Source organism: Pseudonaja textilis, chromosome 1, assembly GCF_049901715.1.
Source record: "Pseudonaja textilis isolate UNSWEBS1 chromosome 1, rPseTex1.2, whole genome shotgun sequence".
Lineage (NCBI taxonomy): Eukaryota > Metazoa > Chordata > Lepidosauria > Squamata > Elapidae > Pseudonaja > Pseudonaja textilis.
The window spans coordinates 171,045,627-171,067,015 of NC_141990.1; the positions used below are offsets into that span (position 1 = coordinate 171,045,627).

The 21,389-nt window shown below is 39.2% G+C and overlaps 2 protein-coding genes across 9 annotated transcripts in view; one reads left to right on the forward strand and one right to left on the reverse strand.

Moving 5' to 3' along the window:
• The window catches only part of CDK15 (cyclin dependent kinase 15), a 39,657-nt gene extending 22,924 nt beyond the window's left edge, over nucleotides 1–16,733 (reverse strand). For 2 of the 6 annotated variants that reach the window (XM_087919680.1, XM_087919683.1), the window contains exons 1-6: nucleotides 16,227–16,370; nucleotides 14,135–14,213; nucleotides 13,115–13,212; nucleotides 11,889–11,968; nucleotides 6,292–6,386; nucleotides 5,576–5,638 (exon numbers count right to left, since the gene is read on the reverse strand). In XM_087919680.1, coding sequence (XP_087775806.1) covers nucleotides 5,576–5,638; nucleotides 6,292–6,386; nucleotides 11,889–11,968; nucleotides 13,115–13,212; nucleotides 14,135–14,213; nucleotides 16,227–16,261 — 450 coding nt within the window. In that variant the 5' untranslated portion in view covers nucleotides 16,262–16,370. Of the gene's footprint in view, nucleotides 1–5,575; nucleotides 5,639–6,291; nucleotides 6,387–11,888; nucleotides 11,969–13,114; nucleotides 13,213–14,134; nucleotides 14,246–16,153; nucleotides 16,406–16,640 lie in introns of those variants that run through there. The other 4 variants (XM_087919682.1, XM_087919684.1, XM_087919685.1 and 1 more) reach the window with 4 other exon arrangements.
• The window catches only part of ALS2 (alsin Rho guanine nucleotide exchange factor ALS2), a 76,460-nt gene continuing 71,792 nt past the window's right edge, over nucleotides 16,722–21,389 (forward strand). For 2 of the 3 annotated variants that reach the window (XM_026696758.2, XM_087919677.1), the window contains exon 1: nucleotides 16,722–16,841. The gene's annotated coding sequence lies outside the window, so the exon portion shown is untranslated. The remainder of the gene's footprint in view (nucleotides 16,842–21,389) is intronic. The other variant, XM_087919679.1, reaches the window with a different exon arrangement.

Consider the following 21,389-nt stretch of genomic DNA (forward strand, 5'->3'; position numbering starts at 1 on the left):
TCAAACAGAAGCCAGGATTCCCCAAGAGAAGAGTCATAAAAGCAACTTAGGGGTGGAGGGGAAGAACAGAATATTGAGAAAAAACAATCTGGAATAGGATGGGGAGCATGGATACATTTCAGAATGTTGGGATAAAGCTTTTTGAAAAATGTGAACAGTTAAAATGCAAAAAGAAATTGTAATATTAATTAGCTCAACCTTAGGGGGGGACTATTATGGACTGTTTTATTTCATTTATTAGATTTATATCCCATCTTTCACTTAAGAGCTAAACAAAGGTGATATAAGTTACAATAAATCAACCGAATAGCTTAACTTCCGGGTGTTTGGTGGAGTGATATTAGAAGTGGAAGCAGTTTGTCTAGCAGAGGTCTCTCATTTCTATTTTCACTCTTATACCCCAAAGGCCTCAACTGGGGAAAAACAATTCGGAGACATCTTTCTCAATGATGGCAAACATCAGTAGATGCCCCAGATGCTACATCGAATAACGTGAGGCTTGCTAAAATCATAGAAAGAATTTAGAAGGCTAGATAAGATAGCTGGGAACCATTTCATCAGTTTCCCTCCTGGTAAAGGGATTAGATTATGGTTGGTTATTTATGGCTGCTTTGGAAGTTGTTTCAAGATGTAGGACTCCTATATGAAAAATGGCAAAATGCACCCATTTGTAAGCATTCTTTTCATGGTTTAAAAATCCCACACTTTCAAAAGATTTGGCTCTATTCTTTTGTCTGTTTGGTAACTGAATGATGTATTCGTTTCTTCTATTTCTATATTCAACTTCAAGATAATTTGGGTTCCTAATTACTTGACTGCCATAGAATAAAACAAACACTACTCTCCTGATATTAATTCAAGCTACTGAAAGCAAAATTCTGCAGGACTTAAATATGTAGATTTTTGTAAAAAAAATAATAGGTGAGGGATAGAAGAGAAATGTAAAAAGGGGGATTCTAATGAATGTTAGATGCTAAAGCATTCGTGCCAGACTACAGGACATATTACATGAATAAAATATTTCACAAATATTGTAACTGTTATAAAATAGGAATTGTGAAGATCTGATAATGAGAAGAGAGTTAAAAAAACCTTTCTCTTTATGAATTGAATTTTCATCCCAATTAAATCTCATGTGGGTTCTGTTTAAGAACAATTAAAGAAGCATATTAAAAGTGATGTGAAGGGCTTATAACAGCGGTCACCAATCAGTGGGCTGCGTCCCACTGGTGGGCCGTGAGAAAATTTTGGTGGGCCGCAGCATGCTGAGGCAGGGAGGCAGGGCAATCCTGCAGTCTCCCGTGTTGTAGCTTCTGCCTCCTGCCTCAGCACATCGAGGAGGCCGAGCAGTAGCGGGAAGAGCATGGACCTCCTGAGCCGCAGGAAACAGCTGCCCTCAGGTTGCAAGGGGGAGGCTCAACCCCCTCTTCCTCCTCGCCAGAAGCGCTCACACGCTCAGTGGGAAGGAGGCAGCTTGTCGGGGGCCAGAGGGGCAGTGAGAGCTTTGGGCTTGAGTGCTTCTGTCGAGGAGGAAGAGAAGCTTCTGTGGGGGTCAAGCCTCCCCCTTGCAACATCTTCCCTTGAGGGCATTGCTGGCAGCTGCTCAACCTCCTCGATGTGCGGATCCTTTCCCCTCACCCCCCCGCTTTTGCTAATGCTGTGCAAATGCAAGTAGCATTTGTTTTCCAATCTCCAAGTTAGAGGAGCGACATTCAAACGTGGCTGGCAGCAGCCCCCTGCAGCTTCCTCACTGCCTTTGGAACCAATTTCGAAGGCTAGGAAAGGACTTCTCCAAGGCAAGAGGGGTCAGGGCACACTGGCCTCCAAATTGATTCGCAGCCAGCCTGGGTCAGCATTCAAATGAGGGGAGTGGGGAGGCTTATAATCAAAACTATGATGATAAGCCTTCCCCTCCTTCACTCCTCTCATTTGAAGCCTCTGAAGCAGTGGTGAAATTTGACTACCACGCACCAGGTGGTAGGGATGTTCAGTTTGTGGAACTGAACAATCACCCCTGGTTGGCCCCGCCCATGCCCACCCAGTCGCACCCGTGTTGGCAACAGAGGTGATACCAGCAGCAGGAGAGAGAACAAAGCAAAAATCTCTGCAACATTGACACCCCGACGTGCCAAAGGTCGCAGTCCAGGAGAGAAAAACCTCTTGTCACCCTTTTCCCTGGCAGCCCTTCTCTAACCTGGTGATCTTCAGGATTTGGGGAGGCGGGTGAGGGGTGCATGTGAAGGACTGCAATTTTTGACGAACTTTCCACTAAGAGTTTCTCCCTTCCGCAACTTTGTGGCACGAGTTGGCAGCTTCTGCAAGTGCGGCGGAATTAATGAAGGTTGTCCCACGGGGCCAGTTCCTTAGGAATTTCCCCCTCTCCTCTTCACTCCCCAGACAGCTGAGGCGCTCAAAACAACCTGGAGCTTTTCCCGCCTTATTTTGCTCTTTCGGCTTGCTTTCTGCAGCAAAATCAAGACGACCAACCATGTCAGATTCCCACCAACTCCACCCCCCGAAGGGACTGAGAAACAGAAAGAGGAGAGAGAAATGAGAGAGAACAAGGGCAAAGAAGTGATGTTGGCTTGGTCACGCCCACCTACCCATATGACACCAGGCCATTTACATATACATATATATATATATATATATGTGTGTGTGTGTGTGTGTGTGTGTGTGTGTATGTATGTATGTATGTGTGTGTATATATATATATATATATATATACACACACACACACCCGAAGAAAGCTGAATACCATGCATGTAAGTACCTGTGAAAACTTTATATATACATATACATACACACACACACACACACACACACACACACACACGTTTTCTTAAGTTTTCGCGGGTACTTACATGTATGGTATTCAGCTTTGGGTATTTTCCTACGTCATTATAGTTGTGCTTTTAAAGTTGTAGCAACGTTTCGGCAGAATCTCATCTGCCATCATCAGGCTTCTGTATTGTGTTCGTCTGACGAATTAAAGTGGAAAAAAAACACTACAGGCTGATCCAACTTTGATGTAATGTCCTTAAAACAAGTCAAAATGAGGCTCAGTAGTGTATGTGGCATCCACGTGCCTGTATGACCTCCCTACAACACCTGGGCATGCTTCCGATGAAGTGGCGGATGGTCTCCTAAGGGATCTCCTCCCACACCTGGACTAAAGCATCCCCCAACTCCTGGACAGTCTTTGGTGCAACGTGGCGTTGGTGGATGGAGCGAGACATGATGTATCAGATGTGCTCAATTGGATTCAGGTCTGGGGAATGGGCGGGCCAATCCATAGCATCAATGCCTTCATCTTGCAGGAACTGCTGACACACTCCAGCCACATGAGGTCTAGCATTGTCGTGCATTAGGAGGAACCCACGGCCAACTGCACCAGCATATGGTCTCACAAGGGGTCTGAGGATCTCATCTCGGTACCTAATGGTAGTCAGGCTACCTCTGGCGAGCACATGGAGGGCTGTGCGGCCCCCTAAAGAAATGCCACCCCACACCATTACTGACCCACTGCCAAACCGGTCATGCTGGAGGATATTGCAGGAAGCAGAACGTTCTCCACGGTGTCTCCAGACCCTGTCACGTGAGCTCAGCGTGAACCTGCTTTCATCTGTGAAGAGCACAGGGCGCCAGTGGCAAATTTGCCAATCTTGGTGTTCTCTGGCAAATGCCAAACATCCTGCACGGTGTTGGGCTGTAAGCACAACCCCCACCTGTGGACGTTGGGCCCTCATACCACCCTCATGGAGTCTGTTTCTGACCATTTGAGCAGCCACATGCACATTTGTGGCCCGCTGGAGGTCATTTTGCAGGGGCCTGGCAGTGTTCCTCCTGTCCCTGCTTGCACAAAGGCAGAGGTGGTGGTCCTGATCCTGGGTTGTTGCCCTCCTACAGCCTCCGCCACATCTCCTGATGTGCTGGCCTGTCTCCTGGTTGCACTTCCATGCTCTGGACACTACGCTGACAGACACAGCAAACCTTCTTGCCACAGCTCGCACTGATGTGCCATCCTGGAGTGAAAGCACCACCAGCATTCAAAAGTGACCAAACCATCAGCCAGAAAGCATAGGAACTGAGAAGTGGTCCTTGGTCACCACCTGCAGAACCATTCTTTTACTGGGGATGTCTTGCTAACTGCCTATGCTTTCCACCTGTTGTCTATTCCATTTGCACAACAGCATGTGAAATTGATTGTCAATCAGTGTTGCTACCTAAGGGGACAGTTTGATTTCACAGAAGTGTGATTGACTTGGAGTTACATTGTGTTGTTTAAGTGTTCCCTTTATTTTTTTGAGCAATATATATATATATATATATATATATATATATATATATATATATATATATATATAACATACACATTCACATACATACATACATACATACACACACACACAAACACACACACATATACATTTATATATTAAAATTAATTTATAACATTAAATTTATATTTAATATAAAATTAAAATGTTTATATTAAATATATTATCTTTTTTTGAAATTTATATTAGTGGTCCTCGGGATTTAAAATTATGAGTTTGGTGGTCCCTGAGGTCTAAAAGGTTGGTGACCCCTGCTCTAATATACAAAGTCAATGGGAAAGCCAGATTCACTCAAGAACCTTGTTAACTTAACAACTGCAGTGATTCACTTAACAACTGTGCCAAGAAAGGTCTTAAAAACTCATTTCAGAAATGTCTTGGTTAGCAACAGAAATTTTGGGCTCATCATGGTCATAAGTCGAGGATCTGTATCTTGGTGGAAATTTATTTTGTAGATTTCCATGGTGAAGGATCTTTATACTAAGAAGAATACACTTTTTTTCCTTGATTTTGGATTCTGGAATCATAAATGAATGGCCAGCAATATGTGTAACTTTGTTTGGTGAGGACTTAAGGAAGGTTAAAAGTGTAATATAGGAGCATGACACTTCACAAACATTTAATGCAATCATTTGACATCCTTGGGGGCAGGAAGGAGAGAATATAGTCTAGCTAGAGAATCAGTGGCTAAGGCTATAACATGGAGGGTGAAAGGCTGTATGCATATGACAGGTTATCCATCTTCCATATTATGAAGGCATTTTGGAGATTAATACAGTCTTTCCTGCTTGCATATAACTGCAGAAGCATGTTTTGGCAACAGGTTTGTTCTGCCATGTCCTCATCACATTTCCTTAATCTTGTCTGAAACCATAAAGAAAGCAGATTCCCACACCATCCAAAAGCAGCCTCAAGGTTTTTAAATCTGTGAGGCTTTGTCATCCATTCTTTGGAGTGAAATCAGATGATGCAGAATAGGGATCAACAATGGGGACAGTTGCAGTTTTCTGCTGACTGACTGAAGAAAGAGCACTTCAACTCAGCAACAGGAATATATAATAAATCTTGGTTTCTGTTTCATACTTGTTAATACAACAATCACACAGTTAGACCTAGATGCAAGAAAGATAAAATATATATTTAAAATAAATAGGTGAACCCCAATATGTTAAACCTATTAATAATGCTTGCTCATAATACATGCTTTTAATATACATATTTCCTCAAAAACATACCATAACATTATGAGGATGAAGGCCCCCAGGATGCTGAGACATGTACTGGGCCAAGTCTGTGTGCTAAATAGATGCAGAAGAAATAAGAGTTATTTATCAAGACCAGAGATTTTCTGCAGGTTCTTTATCAAAGTATAACTCAACTACATTTGAAAAAAAAAAACACTGAATAGAAAGTGACCTCTTCTTAATCAACCCCATGAAACCCTCTGCTGGGAAACCAGGTGAAGAAAACCTCAATCTGCTTCCTTTATTGTCCATTTCTGGATTAAATCTTTGTATAATATTCTCCCAAGAGACCATATGATTTACATGTAATGGGTAGGGACTGAGAAATATTTTTTAAAAAGTTTTTTTTTTTAAATTAAGATAGTGGTACATAAAAAGATATGGGTGAATGGTAAAATCCTGAGAAGAGAGGGAAAGGCAGTAAACTGAATTTAGGAAACAAATTGTTGAAAACAGCACCTTGCATATGCATTGATTGTAACTGCAAAAACAATCAGCTCCTACTGCTTCAGGTCACATAAAGCAGACCTTAAAAATTAAACGGGACCTGGCCAATCTCAAGGAGAAGAGTCAGAAGCATGCAGAAAGCAACACTCACTGTGATGGATCCATTCCATACTGCTGTAAAATCCTGTGAAGCACTGAAAAATGAGGGGGTTTGCTTTCTTCAATAAGCAAATGAATAAATCTGATGAAAAGCCACTCACCATGTACTCAAAGACTAAAGTCAGGCTCTCTTTGGTCTGGAAGATGTCATGAAGGAGCACAATATTGGCATGTTTCAGGCTCTTGAGGAGAGAAACTAGGACCACAGATACAACAATCAGACTGATGCAGGGACAAAGAAAACAGTTGAAAAACTTAGATGACACCAAGGCAGTTTTGAGTGGCTGGAACATTTCCTTTTTTCCCACTAGGTTTTAAAAAATTTACATCTTTAAAAAATGTGCATTCCAATAATTAAAATTGCTTAAACAAAAGATGGCACTTGATTGAAATGCATTTTATATGTCAACGGACCCTGGTACAGTTTTGTGTACTTATTCATCTTGTTATTAGACTATTCCCTCAAAGAATCTTCTTTGAAGGCTCACTTTCAGTTTGAGCTTCTTCGGCGACGGACTGAATCCATGATCATGCACGGTTTCGATCCGTGCTCACCGCCGGAGTGCCCCGAGCCAGATGGATTCAGAGCTAAGCCATCCCTTAGAGGTGGTGAAGAGGGGGGAGACCGCCAGCAGGGTTGAGGAGAGCTGCATCTCTCCTCCTCAGCTGGCCATTACTCCCTTTCCCGAAGGCGGTTGCAGTGGTGGTCAAAAATGGCCACCTCAAAGAAGAACTCGACTGGAAAAGAATGTGCAGGAGGAAGATAAGAAGAGAAAGTTTTGGTTGACCGGTTTGAACTGAAAAAGCAACAACATAAGATACCCTGGAATTTGAACTATAAAAAATAACATTGTTCCCAAAGAAGACTTTGAAGCAATGAAGGAGAGAGGGAAGGGAAAGGATTTGGCTTTTTTTTCTTTCCTTCCTTATACTGACAGCTAAGAGATTTAAGTAAGAAATTGACAAAAATCCACTTTGACATCAATAGGCATTTAAGCTGAAAATAAAATGTCAAAGGGATAATAAAGATTTTTGGATACTCAAAAACTTTTAAAAGCAGGAAAAGAGAGAAAAGTAAAGAATAAAAGGGCAGGATCTGGAAAAATAGAGGAGACTGCCCGGTACTAAAGGGAACTTATAGTGAAACCTTAACAAGATTCCTAAAAGATACATTCTAACTGAAACTTTGTAACAAAATAATAGAACCCCAGGAAGAGAAAGTGGAAAAAAGAAGCAAGAAGAAACAGTTTTAGATTATTGGATTACTTGGTGATTTTTGGATTTTTGGCTACCGGATTTAAATGACTAAAATCAATCAGGTGGTTGTTTAGAAGTGTTTAAAATGGCATCACTTTTAGAAGAACTGAAAATGGAACTTAAAAAACAGAAAGAAGATGCACAAGAAGGAAGAGGTTCTTTTGGCTTCGTATTTCAATTTTTAGAAATGGAGATCTGGAACTATGAGAAACAATAAGAAATGCTTGTAGAACAAGAAGGTTGGGACAAAGAAGCCATCTTTAATGATCAAGTAACTTTATGTGGGGGGAAAAAGGAAAAGGGGGAAAAGAGAGTGAAAAGTTTAAGATTTCAAAAAACAACAAAAAAAAGAATAGTTTGAAAAATAATTACAATATTAGGAAGCGACAGAAGAGAGGATTACAGAAGAGAGAATTAGAAGTAGAGAGACAAGGGGGCAAAAAGGGGAAGGAGAAGAAGAGAGGGAAGAAGGAAAGGAAAAGAAGTTATAAAAGACAGAAACAAGATCTACAGAAACAGGGAAAATGTATAAGGATTGAAAGTATAAGCCTATTTAGAGATAATGGGTGAAAATTTATTGAAAAAGGGATTCTGCAAAGGTACATAAGATAGTATTGTTATATTAGAAATAGAAATAATTCTAGAAAATATGAAACAATGTATGATTAAAGATGGATAAAATACTTATGGTAATGCAGTGGAATGTTTGTTAATAAATAAATGAAATAAAGAGAATGAGAGAAGGAAATTAGGAAAGGATGGGAACATTTTAATTATTATTAATGATTTATAAAAATATAAGTGAAGGGAAATATGAAAAAAAAAGAATTATGGAAACTTTATAAGTGTTCCCAAGGAAGGATGATATTCAATTGAAAAGAATTGTTAAAGACATTAAGATTCTAACTAATATTAATGGTAGAATTGACTTGGAATGGAATGAGTGTTTTATTGTATATATGTATGTATGTATGTTCGGGTATTTTCCCACGTCATTATAGTTGTGCTTTTAAAGTTGTAGCAACGTTTCAGGAGAATCTCATCTGCCATCATCAGGCTTCTTTCTTTCTCTCTCTCTCTCTCTCTCTCTCTCTCTCTCACACACACACACACACACACACACACAAACACACACACATTTAAGAACATAGTGTGTATTTTAAGAATGTACCAAGCAGAATTCAACTGGAAGTTATGTACTATATTGAATGTTATAATTTTAAAGGCATAAATTGAAGTTTAAATAAGAGTTGAATGGATAAAATTAAAAGATATAAAGGTGTCATACTCCAAGTAGTAACTACAGGGGAAAATTTGTTTAATGAGAAAAGATAATATGAAATTGAAACAGGACAGACAAAAGTATAAATTTAATGATTAGAAAGACATTGAAATTTAGAAAAAGATATATAATTGAATTTAGATATGAGATAATTAAAGTTGAGAAAACCAAGGGAGGGGAAAAATTATGGAGAAAATGTTAAAATAGTAATAAGATATGGAATAGAACACAAAGTTGAATATGAAATTGAGTTTGTGTCTGTATGGAGAAGTGATAACCTGGGATCATGCTATTCTCAAAAAAAGATGTTTTATTTGTATTATGTTTTTGTGAAAACCCAAATAAAATTTATATTAAAAAAAAGTATCTTCTTTGAAGAAACGTGCAAGCTTTTGTGCTACCAAACCAGAAGGTGGACAGGCAGATGGAAAGGAAAGTGCTTTTGTTCAGTGTTAATAGTTTGCTCTGGGTTTTTTGGGTGGGTGGGGGGGTATATGTGAAAGGGTCAGTACAATCATTTAAACTATCCAATTCTTTGCATTCTACAAAGTTAAAGCAGCTAAAAGAAGTAAAATAAGAAGACAATGCTTGGGGAATGTACAGTGCATAATTTAGAAGGGACCATTTCATTACAATTCATTTGCTTGCTTCGACTGCTTGCTTCTGAACACAGTGGGCTTTTCTCTTGCATTCCTATCTTCTTCAACTTGTCAAATTTCTCAATCTCACAATATCTGATTTGTCAGACATAGTTCTGATTGATCAGTGAGACTGTCCCAACCTTCCAGCAGTCACTCTGAACTGTATATCTGTGGGATGTTTCCACCCATAGAATTTGGAACAAGAGATTATCAAATTGGGTCATTCTAATTATAGAATGAATGCTCCAGAATCGTTTAAATGATCATTTCAACCCATAGCCTTGCTGGCTTTTCTCAGTGGTAGAATAAAGAGCAAGGTAGAGGTTTTTAACACATTATATCAATTTAGCCATCTGATAAAGTGAGCTATATCTTATGAAAGTTTAAGCCTTTTCATAAAGTTGGTTAGCTAGAAATGGTGCTACCAGACTCTCACAATTTTTTTGCCATGACAAACTAACATGGTTTTCTTCCTACAGCAAACACACTCTTGGAAAAGTGTTGCTATTCTATTGCTGAAATACATTCTTGTTAAATTAAAATTGCTTAAAATGGGGGGTGGGTGGGTGTTAAATGAAATTTAAGTTTCTTAAAACCTTATCTGGGTTAAATAAACTCTCAACAGGCAGTTATGCCACGACAGAGGTCATGATCAGTGGACTTTCAGAAGCTCCTTCCCTTTTGCACTGACAAAGGGTTTGTTGGATGTCTAAAGCTATGTTTCAGCAAAGGAAGAACACAAGTTTACTTATTTGAACTTGCTTCCCCTTTGCCTGTGGATGCTTACAGATGGTTAAAACCTCAACTGCCACCCCTTTGCAGATCTGTAGAGCCTTTTTTCGGTGGGGGAGGGAGGGATGCTTGTAAATTATTTGGATTGCTTAGGCTGCAGCACAGGAATAATCAGAAAGAATCATACTGGAATAATCACAATGAAATTACTATGTATGGTTGGCTTACTTCTCAGGTTTTCCTTCAGATCAGATGTCTCTAGCTTTTATCCTACACAATCCCTCACAACAGTAACAAACTTCTTCCCGTCTCAACCTCCTTCCCTGCTTTTGCCATTCAGAATTAAACAGTGGTTTCAGAACCTATTTGCTAAAGATTGTCTAGATAAACTTTTGATTAAGCATTGTGGTCTTTGTTTGAAACAGGAAGTACCAGAATTCATTGTAGAATGTCTCCTGCCACTTTTTAGCCATCAGCTAAGGTCTTCAGGACCAAGAAGCCAGAATTATGTTGTAGTTATCTCATCCTTCTGGCATTTGGAAACAGAGAAGGAAAGAAAGAGTGATTGCAAAATAGGGGTTATGTAGACACATACACTCCATAAGTAACTCTATTCATGTAAGATATGTACTGACTGGGCTATTCCATTGTTTGTTTCTTTGTTTGCTTTTAATTTCATTGCTTTTAATTTGCTTTTAAAATTTTAAAAAGGAAATATTTAAGCTGTGCCATCCCTGTGTAGGTGGGTGGGACACCGGCCAAGGTTTTGTTTATTCCTTAGCAGGAGTTTGCCTCAGTTTGTAATAATGACTGGCATTAGATCAAATGAGTTCAGCTACAGTTGGCACAAAGCTTGGCTGAATATATCATATAAACATGCCTTCAGAAGCCTTCCTTTCAACACAGCAAAAGTAAGTCTGTCTCTACCATTGAGTTACAGGGCTCTTTACCAATTCTTGAATCAGCCACAAACAAAACAAAAAAAACTAGAAGTAGCATTTTCATTAACTGCAATCATTTCACTGACTTCCTTCCAATGCTAGAGATTACAAAACCTAGCAGATTTTGCACATCGTGGGACTGTCCTTAGTGTCAAAATTAATTAGTGTGTGTATGACAGGGGCACAGGGAATATTTTGAACTTAACACAACTAAGGACAACACCAAGCTGTTTCCTTGATGGGCTGGAATGCGATGAAAGTAACATCATCAGAACATGCAAGAAAAAAAGAAGTTGCCTAGGCAGATTTGTTAGGTGCAAGTAGGGACATATAGCCTGGAGCATCTGCAGGTACTTTACAGCAGTAGCATAAACTTCTATCAGAAGAATAAAATATCATATAAATATTTCTCATTCAGGTATACACACAGCCCTATTAGCATTTGATTGTAAGTCTGGGATGGGAAGAGCTAAATATTCAGAAATGTAGACAACTGATTCTGTTTGAATCCCAATACAGCCTCCTATTGCTTCTAATAAATTCAGCCAAATACAAAAGAGACCCAGTTTGGTGTAGTGGTTAAGATAGCAGGTTAGAAACTAGGGGACCATGAGTACCTTGGACCAATCATTGTCTCATAGCCGCAGGAAAAAGGCAATGGCAAACCATTTCTGAAATCATGAGACCTGCAGGGATTCATCCAGGCTACCAGGAGTCACCACTGAGTCAAAGGCTCAAAACAACAATTCAATACTGTAATAATAATACCTAGTTCAACCTAACTGGTCACAATATTCAGGTCATGATTCATCACACAGACTGAATGCTATATTAATATTTCTTACCTTCTCTTATGGCTGTAAAAGGGATTCCCTCCTCAGTATTTAGGCTGATGACTTTCAAAGCTACCAGCTGATTGTATATTCTATTGGGACAGAATATAATATTTGTCTCTTCACTATACCTAATAATTGAATTCACAAACCAAATCTATAAATCTACCACAATTGAAGTAATTCAGTACATGTAAAAATGCACAAGCTAGAATGGCTTATTCATATATATAATAATAGCGTAGTTTATGCAGTCAATCTACCAAATATGTGAAAACAGGAGGCATGTCTCCAAATGGTGCCATCAAGGATAAAACATGCTAATATTTGCTTTCTTCAAATAACAAAAACAAAGTCTTCCTTCCCAGGGTGGGATTCAAAATTTTTAACAACGGGTTCTGTGGGCGTGGCTTAGGTGGTGGGCATAGCTTGGTGGTCATGTGACTGGGTAGACATGGCTTGGTGGTCATGTTATTGGCTGGATGTGGCCAACTCAATATTACATCGAGGCACACATCTCCTCACCTGGCCTCTCATGACTGTGGGGATGCTGCAACAGTCGTAAGTGTGAAAAATGGTCATAAGTCACTTTTTTCAGTGTCATTGTAACTTTAAATGGTCCCTCCACACAAGCAAAGTACCAGCAAAGGAAGGGAAAAAAACTCCAGAGAAGTTCCTGAGACAGGAAGTCTAGTCCTGCCCAAGAATGTAATAAGGGTTAACAGAGAGGCAGTTTCTGTAAGCAACACCAGAATGTTTCCTTCCTACCTTTCTTACAGGATTAGGCCAGTAATTTCTTCTAACAACCGATTCTCTGAGCTGCTTCGAATGTTAACCGGTTCTAGCGAATAGGTGCGAATTGGTAGAATCCCACCCGTTCCTTCCCTTTTCTGCGGTGAAACATGGCATGGCATATAATCTAGAAACCTACTTTGATTGAAGATTAAATTTTTATTTCTGCAATCATGTGGATACAGAGTCAAAACTTTTGAGAGGCATTTATAGTTGTTAGATACATTGTGCATCACCTGTGAAACTGTATTTTTTTCACATAGTAGTATAACAACTTTCCAGGTAATATTTTTGGATTTGCAATAAGTGCAAAGAATGCTATAATTTTAACAAAGTTACTTTTTATAGCTAGGATGATCATATTGTACCTTAGTAATTAGCTTTTCAAATGTTGTCATTCCAGAATGCTTCCTATAAAGCTTTTTTATTCGTTGTAGAACACTCACCTGCTGATTCCTTGGCACACCATGGAGTGAGGGCCTTCACTCAGTGTTTCAAGAGTCAAGTAGGATGAGGCGTACCCAAACGGGAGACTTTTTCTTGGCTTAAATATCAATGGGAGAGAGATAGAGAACACATGCATTCAGTTCTAAGATTTCTTAAATGTTTTTGACCCAACAGTTCACTATCTGTGAATCAATTAATGTAGGAATATTATACTTTATGATGATTGCAAGATCCCCTTTACATATTTTCCAAGTCTGAGTCCAAGCTCAAAACCAGGTCTCAGATGACATTTCCTGTCTCACTTGAACCAGTGATTGCAGGTTACAATTGCTCATTTATGAGATCTGTCATTGTCACTTCTGAAACATGTCTGCACTGATCATGCTTTTCTAATAGTGGAATAGTGGAATGTTCAATGTGCCAGAAGAAATATCCTCCCTGGTAGGCCCAGCAAGAGTATTCAGCAGAAAAAATAAAATTAATAGGTCTTAATAGGAGGTTAAAATAGGTTAAAATAGAATAGGTTAAGCTGCATATTCAAACACAGATTTGATGAACATCTTCTATACTTCCTTTCATGAAAAGCATGACATTCTTTCCCACCAGAATTCATCACTAAAATTTATGTTCTGGATGAAAAAGAATTGATAGGCTCTTCCAGATTTGGTTTCTGAAAAGTATGGAACGATGATGGATGCAACACGTTCCTTGACTATTAAATCCTTCTTAGCGTTCTTGGTGAATTAGTAACATTTCAATAACAGAAATGTGCTTATTGATCAGATCTTCACATGTTGTGTTTTTTTAGCTGATTCATGATAGAATTATATTACAGTATGAGAATACAGTAGTTTATACTTTGATGTGGTAAAAATCCAGATGAATTAATTTTGTTATAACCTTATTTTCTCTAATGTTTTTTATTTTGCGAAGCTAACATGCAGCCCAATCAAGAAATTTCCTTTACTTCATGAGATTTAGCCCATGCCTCTCCCTATCATAGGTAAGAAACTGCTTACTTTCAGTTCTCCTTTTGGTGGTATGTTGTCTTGCTGTGATGAATCTTTCTCTTCACAAAGGCAGCATAGGCACCTAGGGCTGGAAAAATTTCCACATAAAATGTCACCCATTTTCTTCAGCCCTCAAAATGCTTGATTTTCTATCTCTCATATCCTTTTTTGTTTACCAAAGATTGGAAATGTATGAATGTTCATATGACTTGCACGAGGTCTCTTGTGACTCATAAGAATTCTTTCTTCTACAGTTTTAGGCCAACATTTCAAATTTATTTTTTGTGTAACTTTTTTAGTTTACCAAATATTACTCCAGATAATGTGCATATTTCCAAATGAACAACTTAACCATCAACCTGAACACAAAATAAAACATCTAGACTCAAGTCTATATTATCTTAACTCCCAGCACAAATTATCAATAGGAAAAGTATGAAAATATAGGAGAATGTATGTTTTGCAGTTTGTGGGCTTCCTTTTCACAGCTGATACTTATGGAACAAACTAACTTTGCTGCTCCAGAACTTAGCCTGTATCCAGGCAGGGGCAACCCTTCTTTTGCATTATTCGAACCTTTAAATGAGAGCTGCACACACCATTTACCTAGTGACCAATGGGGACAAGGCAATAATGAAAAGTCAGGATATTGGGGACTGACTGTTTTGAGGGAGTTAGTTGGTGGGAAGTGTTTAAAATGTATGTTTGGGGGCTTATAGTAAAATAACAAGATCTGAAACGATGGCATAATTTTTTTGCCTATTGGTGTAGAGATTGAGATACCATTAGGTTGAGATACTGGGCTAAAACTGGGACACTGAGTTCTAGTTCTATTTAGGCATGAAGTAAACTTGGTCACCTTGGGTCAGTCACACTTTCTCAGTCTTGGGAAGCTTGCCAAATAAATTTCAGGGACTTAGTGAGGTAATCACAGGAATCAACACTGACTTGAAGGCACATATACACATATTACAGTATTATTTTCCCATGTTTTTTGTTCTTGCTTGAAGTGTTACAGCATGCAACTTCTGTGGTTTATTTTAAAAAAACCTGAGATATCCTATCCCATCCCTCCAGCTGGTAAATCTTGATTAAATGCAGACTGGTTTGTGCATGCTGGTCTCATTTTACTGCTTACTTCCCCTAACACAGCAAGTTATAATTATGTGTGCTTATGATTTACACATCTGGCAGCACAGCTTGAGGGAGTGTAGACAATTAAGGATTTATTCTGTATCCCCTCTTTGTCTATCACAGTTCCTGCTTTGTTTTATATTACAAGATGATTAATCCCAGGTCAGTTCCTTCTGCTTTTATTCCCAGCTTCACCTGCTTTGACTCTGATTCTCCTTCTGATAGATGTAGTTATCTAGGTGGTAAGCTCTGTTCATCCTATAATGTATTTCCTGTAACTACAGTAAATCTTTTTTCTGTTAGTTACTGTTTCTCCAGTAATTACTCATATCAAATTCCTGCTCACAGGAAGGCTCACAGAATCTACAAAATGCTTCCACTTCCAACATTATGAAAGCAAAGAAATCTAAAACTGTAAATTCACTGGGCTTCTGAATGTACTGGATTGAACTGGCATTCCTGAACAGTGCAAAGCTGAATTTACATTTTTTTTAAAAAAACAAGCCTTTTATATTTTAAGTAACATTGTCTGTGCTACACACAGCTTGTAACATATCCTCAGGTTTTAAGCACAAATTAGCACCCTGGCACCTTTCCAACTTCCTGCCAATTTGTTGCAATTATAATTTCAGCATTGATAACTGTACTAAAGCATGCACAATGGAGTGTATTCATTAACTCCTGCCCACACTGATGGTATTTTGAAAACACAAGCTTCGGGCTGATCTTAGTACATAAAATTATCTACTGCAATGTCCTGTCAATGAATACTTCAGCTTCAACCACAATAATACAAGAGCACACAATAGATACAAACTCAAGGTAAACCGCACCAAACTTGATTGCAGGAAATACGACTTTACAACAGAGTGGTCAATGTCTGGAATACTCTACCTGACTGGTTTCTTCCCCAAACCCCAAAAACTTTAACCGAGGTCTGTGTGCATAAGTGCACCAACGTGCCTACCGTTCCTGTCCTATTTCTTTTTCATTCGTATCCATTTCATATATTCATAACCACGCTTACACGTGTTATCTAATACTTGCTTGACAAATAAAATAAATAAAAAAGAGGCACCAACGCTGAGCAGAATCTACTAAAAAGCGACATTATGGCCAGAGGGCAGCAACGAAGTAGAATTGTCTGTATTCTCTTTGATGCCCACTAGTGGTCGCAGTTTCCCAAGCCAGGCTTGGTCGCTTTACTCGTGTATCTCTGAAATAGAAAGGGCAAAAAAGGAGTGTATGCTATTCTGAGATGCAGTCATTTCTTTAGATCATACGAAAATTGCTCTTTTGTTCGCTTCTTTTCTTTCCAACCTCTAGCGTCTAGCCACTTTCAGCCATATTAATACCCCTTTCTAGTCATGGTTTAGCTTACGCTTCTGCGTTAGTTTGTCCCATTCAAGATCCCGTCCCCATCTTCTGTTCCTGCAGCTTTCCCACCTAATTCTCCAGGTCAGCTCCGCCCCTTCGGCCCAGCAAAGCCCGCCTCTTTCTCTTTACGTGAATCAGCTGTTTCCAGCGTGCCTGGGAAGCCGCCGGTGATTTGGGCAATTAAAGCGCGGCCGCGAGACTTCAGGTGAGAGGCGGGGGTGGGGGTGTGTGCTGCTCGGTATAGGAGAAGGCGGGGGTGGAGCGCGCGGGTTGTTAGCGCGTGGGAATCCCTTCGCTCCCCCCTTCCTGAAACCTTCGGAACAGAGAGAGGCGGCGCGCTAGGTTTTCGTCCGGCTGGACTGTAAAAACTTCAGTCGCGTGTTAGGAAGCGGGAGGGAGGAGCATCCCGAGACCCTTCTCAGTTGTGAGGCCTCGCCTGCCTGTTGCTCACACGAAGCCCCGGCTTTCTACCCCTTTAGCTTGGCACCAGAGCCAGGTTCCTCGCTCCCGATAAAGGATATTTTTTGTAGTTCAGGGTTGACATGCTTGGTGCTCTCTGAGCTTGCTTGTTTTCTTGCAGACGTTTCATTACCCAAACTAGGTAATGTCGTCAATGCTATCTAGTTTGGGTAGTGAAACGTCTGCAAGAAAGCCACTAAGCTTAGAGCGCGCCAAATCTCTTGTTTCCTAACTGAACTTGTATTGGGAACAGCAGGAGGGTTTAATCTCCTAGCGTATGATTCAGCCCTTTCCCAATCCTAAGGAAAATATTCCCATGAGATTGTTTGGGAAAATACCATACCTATTTGATACTGCTCTCTATTCTCTCCCATACATGTTAAAAATCTATAAGCTGCTCTTGACCATTGTCTGGAAAATGTCAGGCCATAGGTTTAAGAGGGGGAAATGGATGGTAAATGCCACAGGTAAATTGGAGGAAGGTGTTGTAAATGTGATGCCATGAGCCCTTATAAAAAATAAAGGTGGGATGTAAAATCCTGCCTCCTGTCTTCTCAACAACCCACCTTGGGAAGTGGGTTGGGTTGAAGAGAGAGGGAGTGGCCCAAAATCACCCAGCTGGCTTATTTTCTCCTGAGTATGGCTTCTTACATAGCCATCAACCCACATGAGAGTTACTGCCTGAGTTGAGGAATTTCAGGATCTCTCTTTGGGGAGAAGAACCCTAAGAAGTCCTAAACTCTTTGAAATAGTCCAGATTTGGCTTTTGATTGAATACCTATGGAAAATTGGGCTAAGTTTTCCAAGGTGCTTGAATGAAGTATTTGGAACAAAGGGGCAGCTGTTTGGAACCACAAAGAAGAGTGATCTGCACTGCAGCACTTACGAAAAGCCAGCTACTTTAAGTTGTCTCATTAGCAGTTAAATGCTGACAAGATGGTGTGGCCATTAAGTTGGATAAGTAACTGGCTGAAGAGCCCTGTTTCAAGAGTGCTCATCAGTTATTCCTTATCAAGCTTGCGGGTAGCCTCACATGGGATGAGATAAGTTTCAGCCCTAGGCACTAAATATGGGTTTCTCAGCCCTGACAATTTTAAGATGTATGGATTTTAAGATGCAGAACTCTGGGACTAAATTAACTTTACTTTGAAAAGTGCATTTACTTAAAAAAAACAGAGTTTCAAGTAAATGAACAGGGTCTGAGAATAATAGTAAGAATAATTAAGAACTTAGAAATTAAGTCCTATGAAAAGAGATTGAAGGAATCAAGTTTTAGGATTCTTATAGGAAAATATGTGGCAGGCAAGCCAAAACCAGCATGTAACAATTCAGCCAGAATTCAGTTCTTTATTTGCTTACACTTGCCAGGTTAAATCCTTATTACTTTCACCTCAGTGTACTGGGAGATTCTAGGCAGTTGCTATCCTTTCTTTCTGTTTCCTATTCATCTCTGGCCTGGCCTGCCTCAACCCCCTTTCTGGAATGTTATCCCTCCTTCCTGGAAAACTGCTGCTTTACTGTAGTCCTTTCACACCATCTCCTCCTCCAAGGGCACCAGCTCTTACAAAAAGATAAAATTCTAAACTAGATATATAGTACTGACATTCTTATTTATATATGTGTAGGATATCTGTCATTTTAGAAATAGGTTGCTATGAAATGAAGTTAGGCTACTATTTATAATCCCTAATCTTTAAAGAAAGGGGCATTTCCTCTGGTATTTTCCATTAATGCTTCGGTTTCATGCAGAAAATATTTTTGGGTTTTTAGTAACTGGGAGACGCCACAGTTGTAATTTAAATGCTTTTTTAAAAAAATGTTAGTTATTTCTGTGGCAGTCTTGGCACAAGATGAGACTTATCTTGGTAAAGTGTAGAGAGTGCCTGCAGAGAGTCATTGCAATATGCTGTGATTTGAGATTCATGTTTTTACATTCAGTTATAGCTTTATTTGATTATATAATTGAATTGAATTATTTATTGTCATTGTATGTATATACACAGTATACATACAACGAAATTCACATAACACCCAGAGACCAGACTCAATGTACATATACACCTGACAATCCCCAAACACCTCCCCATCCGCCAAAATTCCCTGCCTCCTAAAAACACATAAGCATCCACACAACAGACCAAGTAATTCTATCCAACAGCTCACTGATGGTGATCCTTAAGTTCATTGTTAAGTGCAATTATAGCTCTGGGATAAAAACTATTCAGAAAACATTGGTCCAAGTTTTAATTGTTCTGTATTTTCTGCCAAAAGGCAACAGTTCATAAAGATTGTAAGCAAGATGGGAAGAGTCTCTGAGAATAGCGAGATGCGAAGATGTCATCCAGGGCTGGTAGTTGGAACCCAATGATATTCTGGGCAGTTTTAATGATCCTCTATAGAGCTTTTTTGTCCACTACAGAGCTTCTCCCATACCATACAAGAATGCCGTATGTCAGGACACTCTCAGTGGTACTGCGGTTGTAGGACAGAAGTAGATGCTGAGATAGATTTATCTTCCTGAGCATTCTCAGGAAGTACAGCCTCTTCTGTGCCTTCTTTACAAGCATGTTAGCATTCATAGTCCATGAGAGGTCCTCCAAGATATAAGTGCCCAGAAATGTAAAACTACCAACCCTCTCTATCTCCTCACCATTTATGTACAATGGTAAATGTACATCTCTCTGAGTTACCTGTGTAGATTTTGTAGAGATAAAATATAATCAGATATGATTAAAAGAATGAATGATCAGTGTGGAATGTGCATGAGTGTTGCAATAAATTATTTAGGATGTAATAATTGTGTATTAAATATTTTTATATTACAAATGCTAATTATTATGCAGGTAGTCCTCAACTTACAATCATTTGTTTAATAACAGTTTGGAGTTACAACAATGCTTTCAAAACTGGCTTGCAATCTGTCTTTAAAATTACAACATAACCAAGCAGTCACATGATCACAATCTGGCTGCTTGGCAACCAGCTCTCATTTATGGTGGTTGCAGATTCCTATAGCCATGTGATCATGATTCGAGAACTTCCCAGCCAGCTTCTGACAAGTAAAGTCAATGTGGGAAGCCAAATTTGTTTAATGGTTACTGTGATTCACTTAATGATCAAAGTAAAATGATCATAAAGTAAGGTTTGGTCACATATGACTCACTTAACTGTCACTTAACGACCAAAATTCTGGTCCCAATTGTGGTTATAAGTCAAAGACTACCTATACTACAAGCCTTTTAGCCACCTGCTGTTGGTTTTGTCATTGCTTTTATAATGTGATACTGGCTTTAGGGGAATGTAGCATAGGGTAATAGGATGTTTTGGGTTCTTATTTGGCATTCCTTGTTTTCCTAGCAGTCTGTTTTTACCAAAGCTCATATCAAGACTATATCATGCTAATAGCTAAGCTACTAAGAAATTGTCAGCCATCATCCCTCTCTTTCTTTAGAATAGAATAGAATAGAATAGAATAGAATAGAATAGAATAGAATAGAATTCTTTATTGGCCAAGTGTGATTGGACACACAAGGAATTTGTCTTTGGTGCATATGCTCTCAGTGTACATAAGAAAAAATAAAATAATCAAGACTCATAAGATACAACACTTAGTGATATGTTACTACTGGCATCAAATCATACTAGGAAACAAAACAGTATAAATTGTAAAGATACAAGCAACATGGTTATAGTCATAAGTGGGAAGAGATAGGTAATAGGAAGGATGAGATGAATAATAGTAATATAGTTTTACTAAGTAGTTTGACAGTGTTGTGGGAATTATTTCTTTAGCAGAGTGATGGCATTTGGGGAAAAACTCCTTGTCTCTAGTTGTTCTGGTGTACAGTGTCCTACAGTGTCGTTTTGGGTGTAGAAGTTGAAACAATTTATGTCCAGGATGTGAGGGGTCTGTAGATACTTTCACAGCCCTCTTTTTGACTCGTGCTGTATACAAGTCCTCAGTGGAAGGCAGGTTGGTAGCAATTGTTTTTTCTGCAGTTCTAATTATCCGTTGAAGTCTGTGTCTGTCTTGTTTGGTTGCAGAGCCAAACCAGATAGTTATAAAGGTGCAGATGACAGATTCAATAATTCCTCTGTAGAACTGAATCAGCAGCTCTTTGGGCAGTTTGAGCTTTCTGAATTGGCGCAGAAAAAATATTCTTTGTTGTGCTTCTTTGATGTCGTTTTTGATGTTACGTGTCCATTTTAGGTCATGTGATATAATAGAACCTAGAAATCTGAAGGTCTCTACTGTTGATACTGTGTTGTCTAGTATTGTAAAAAGTGGTAGTAT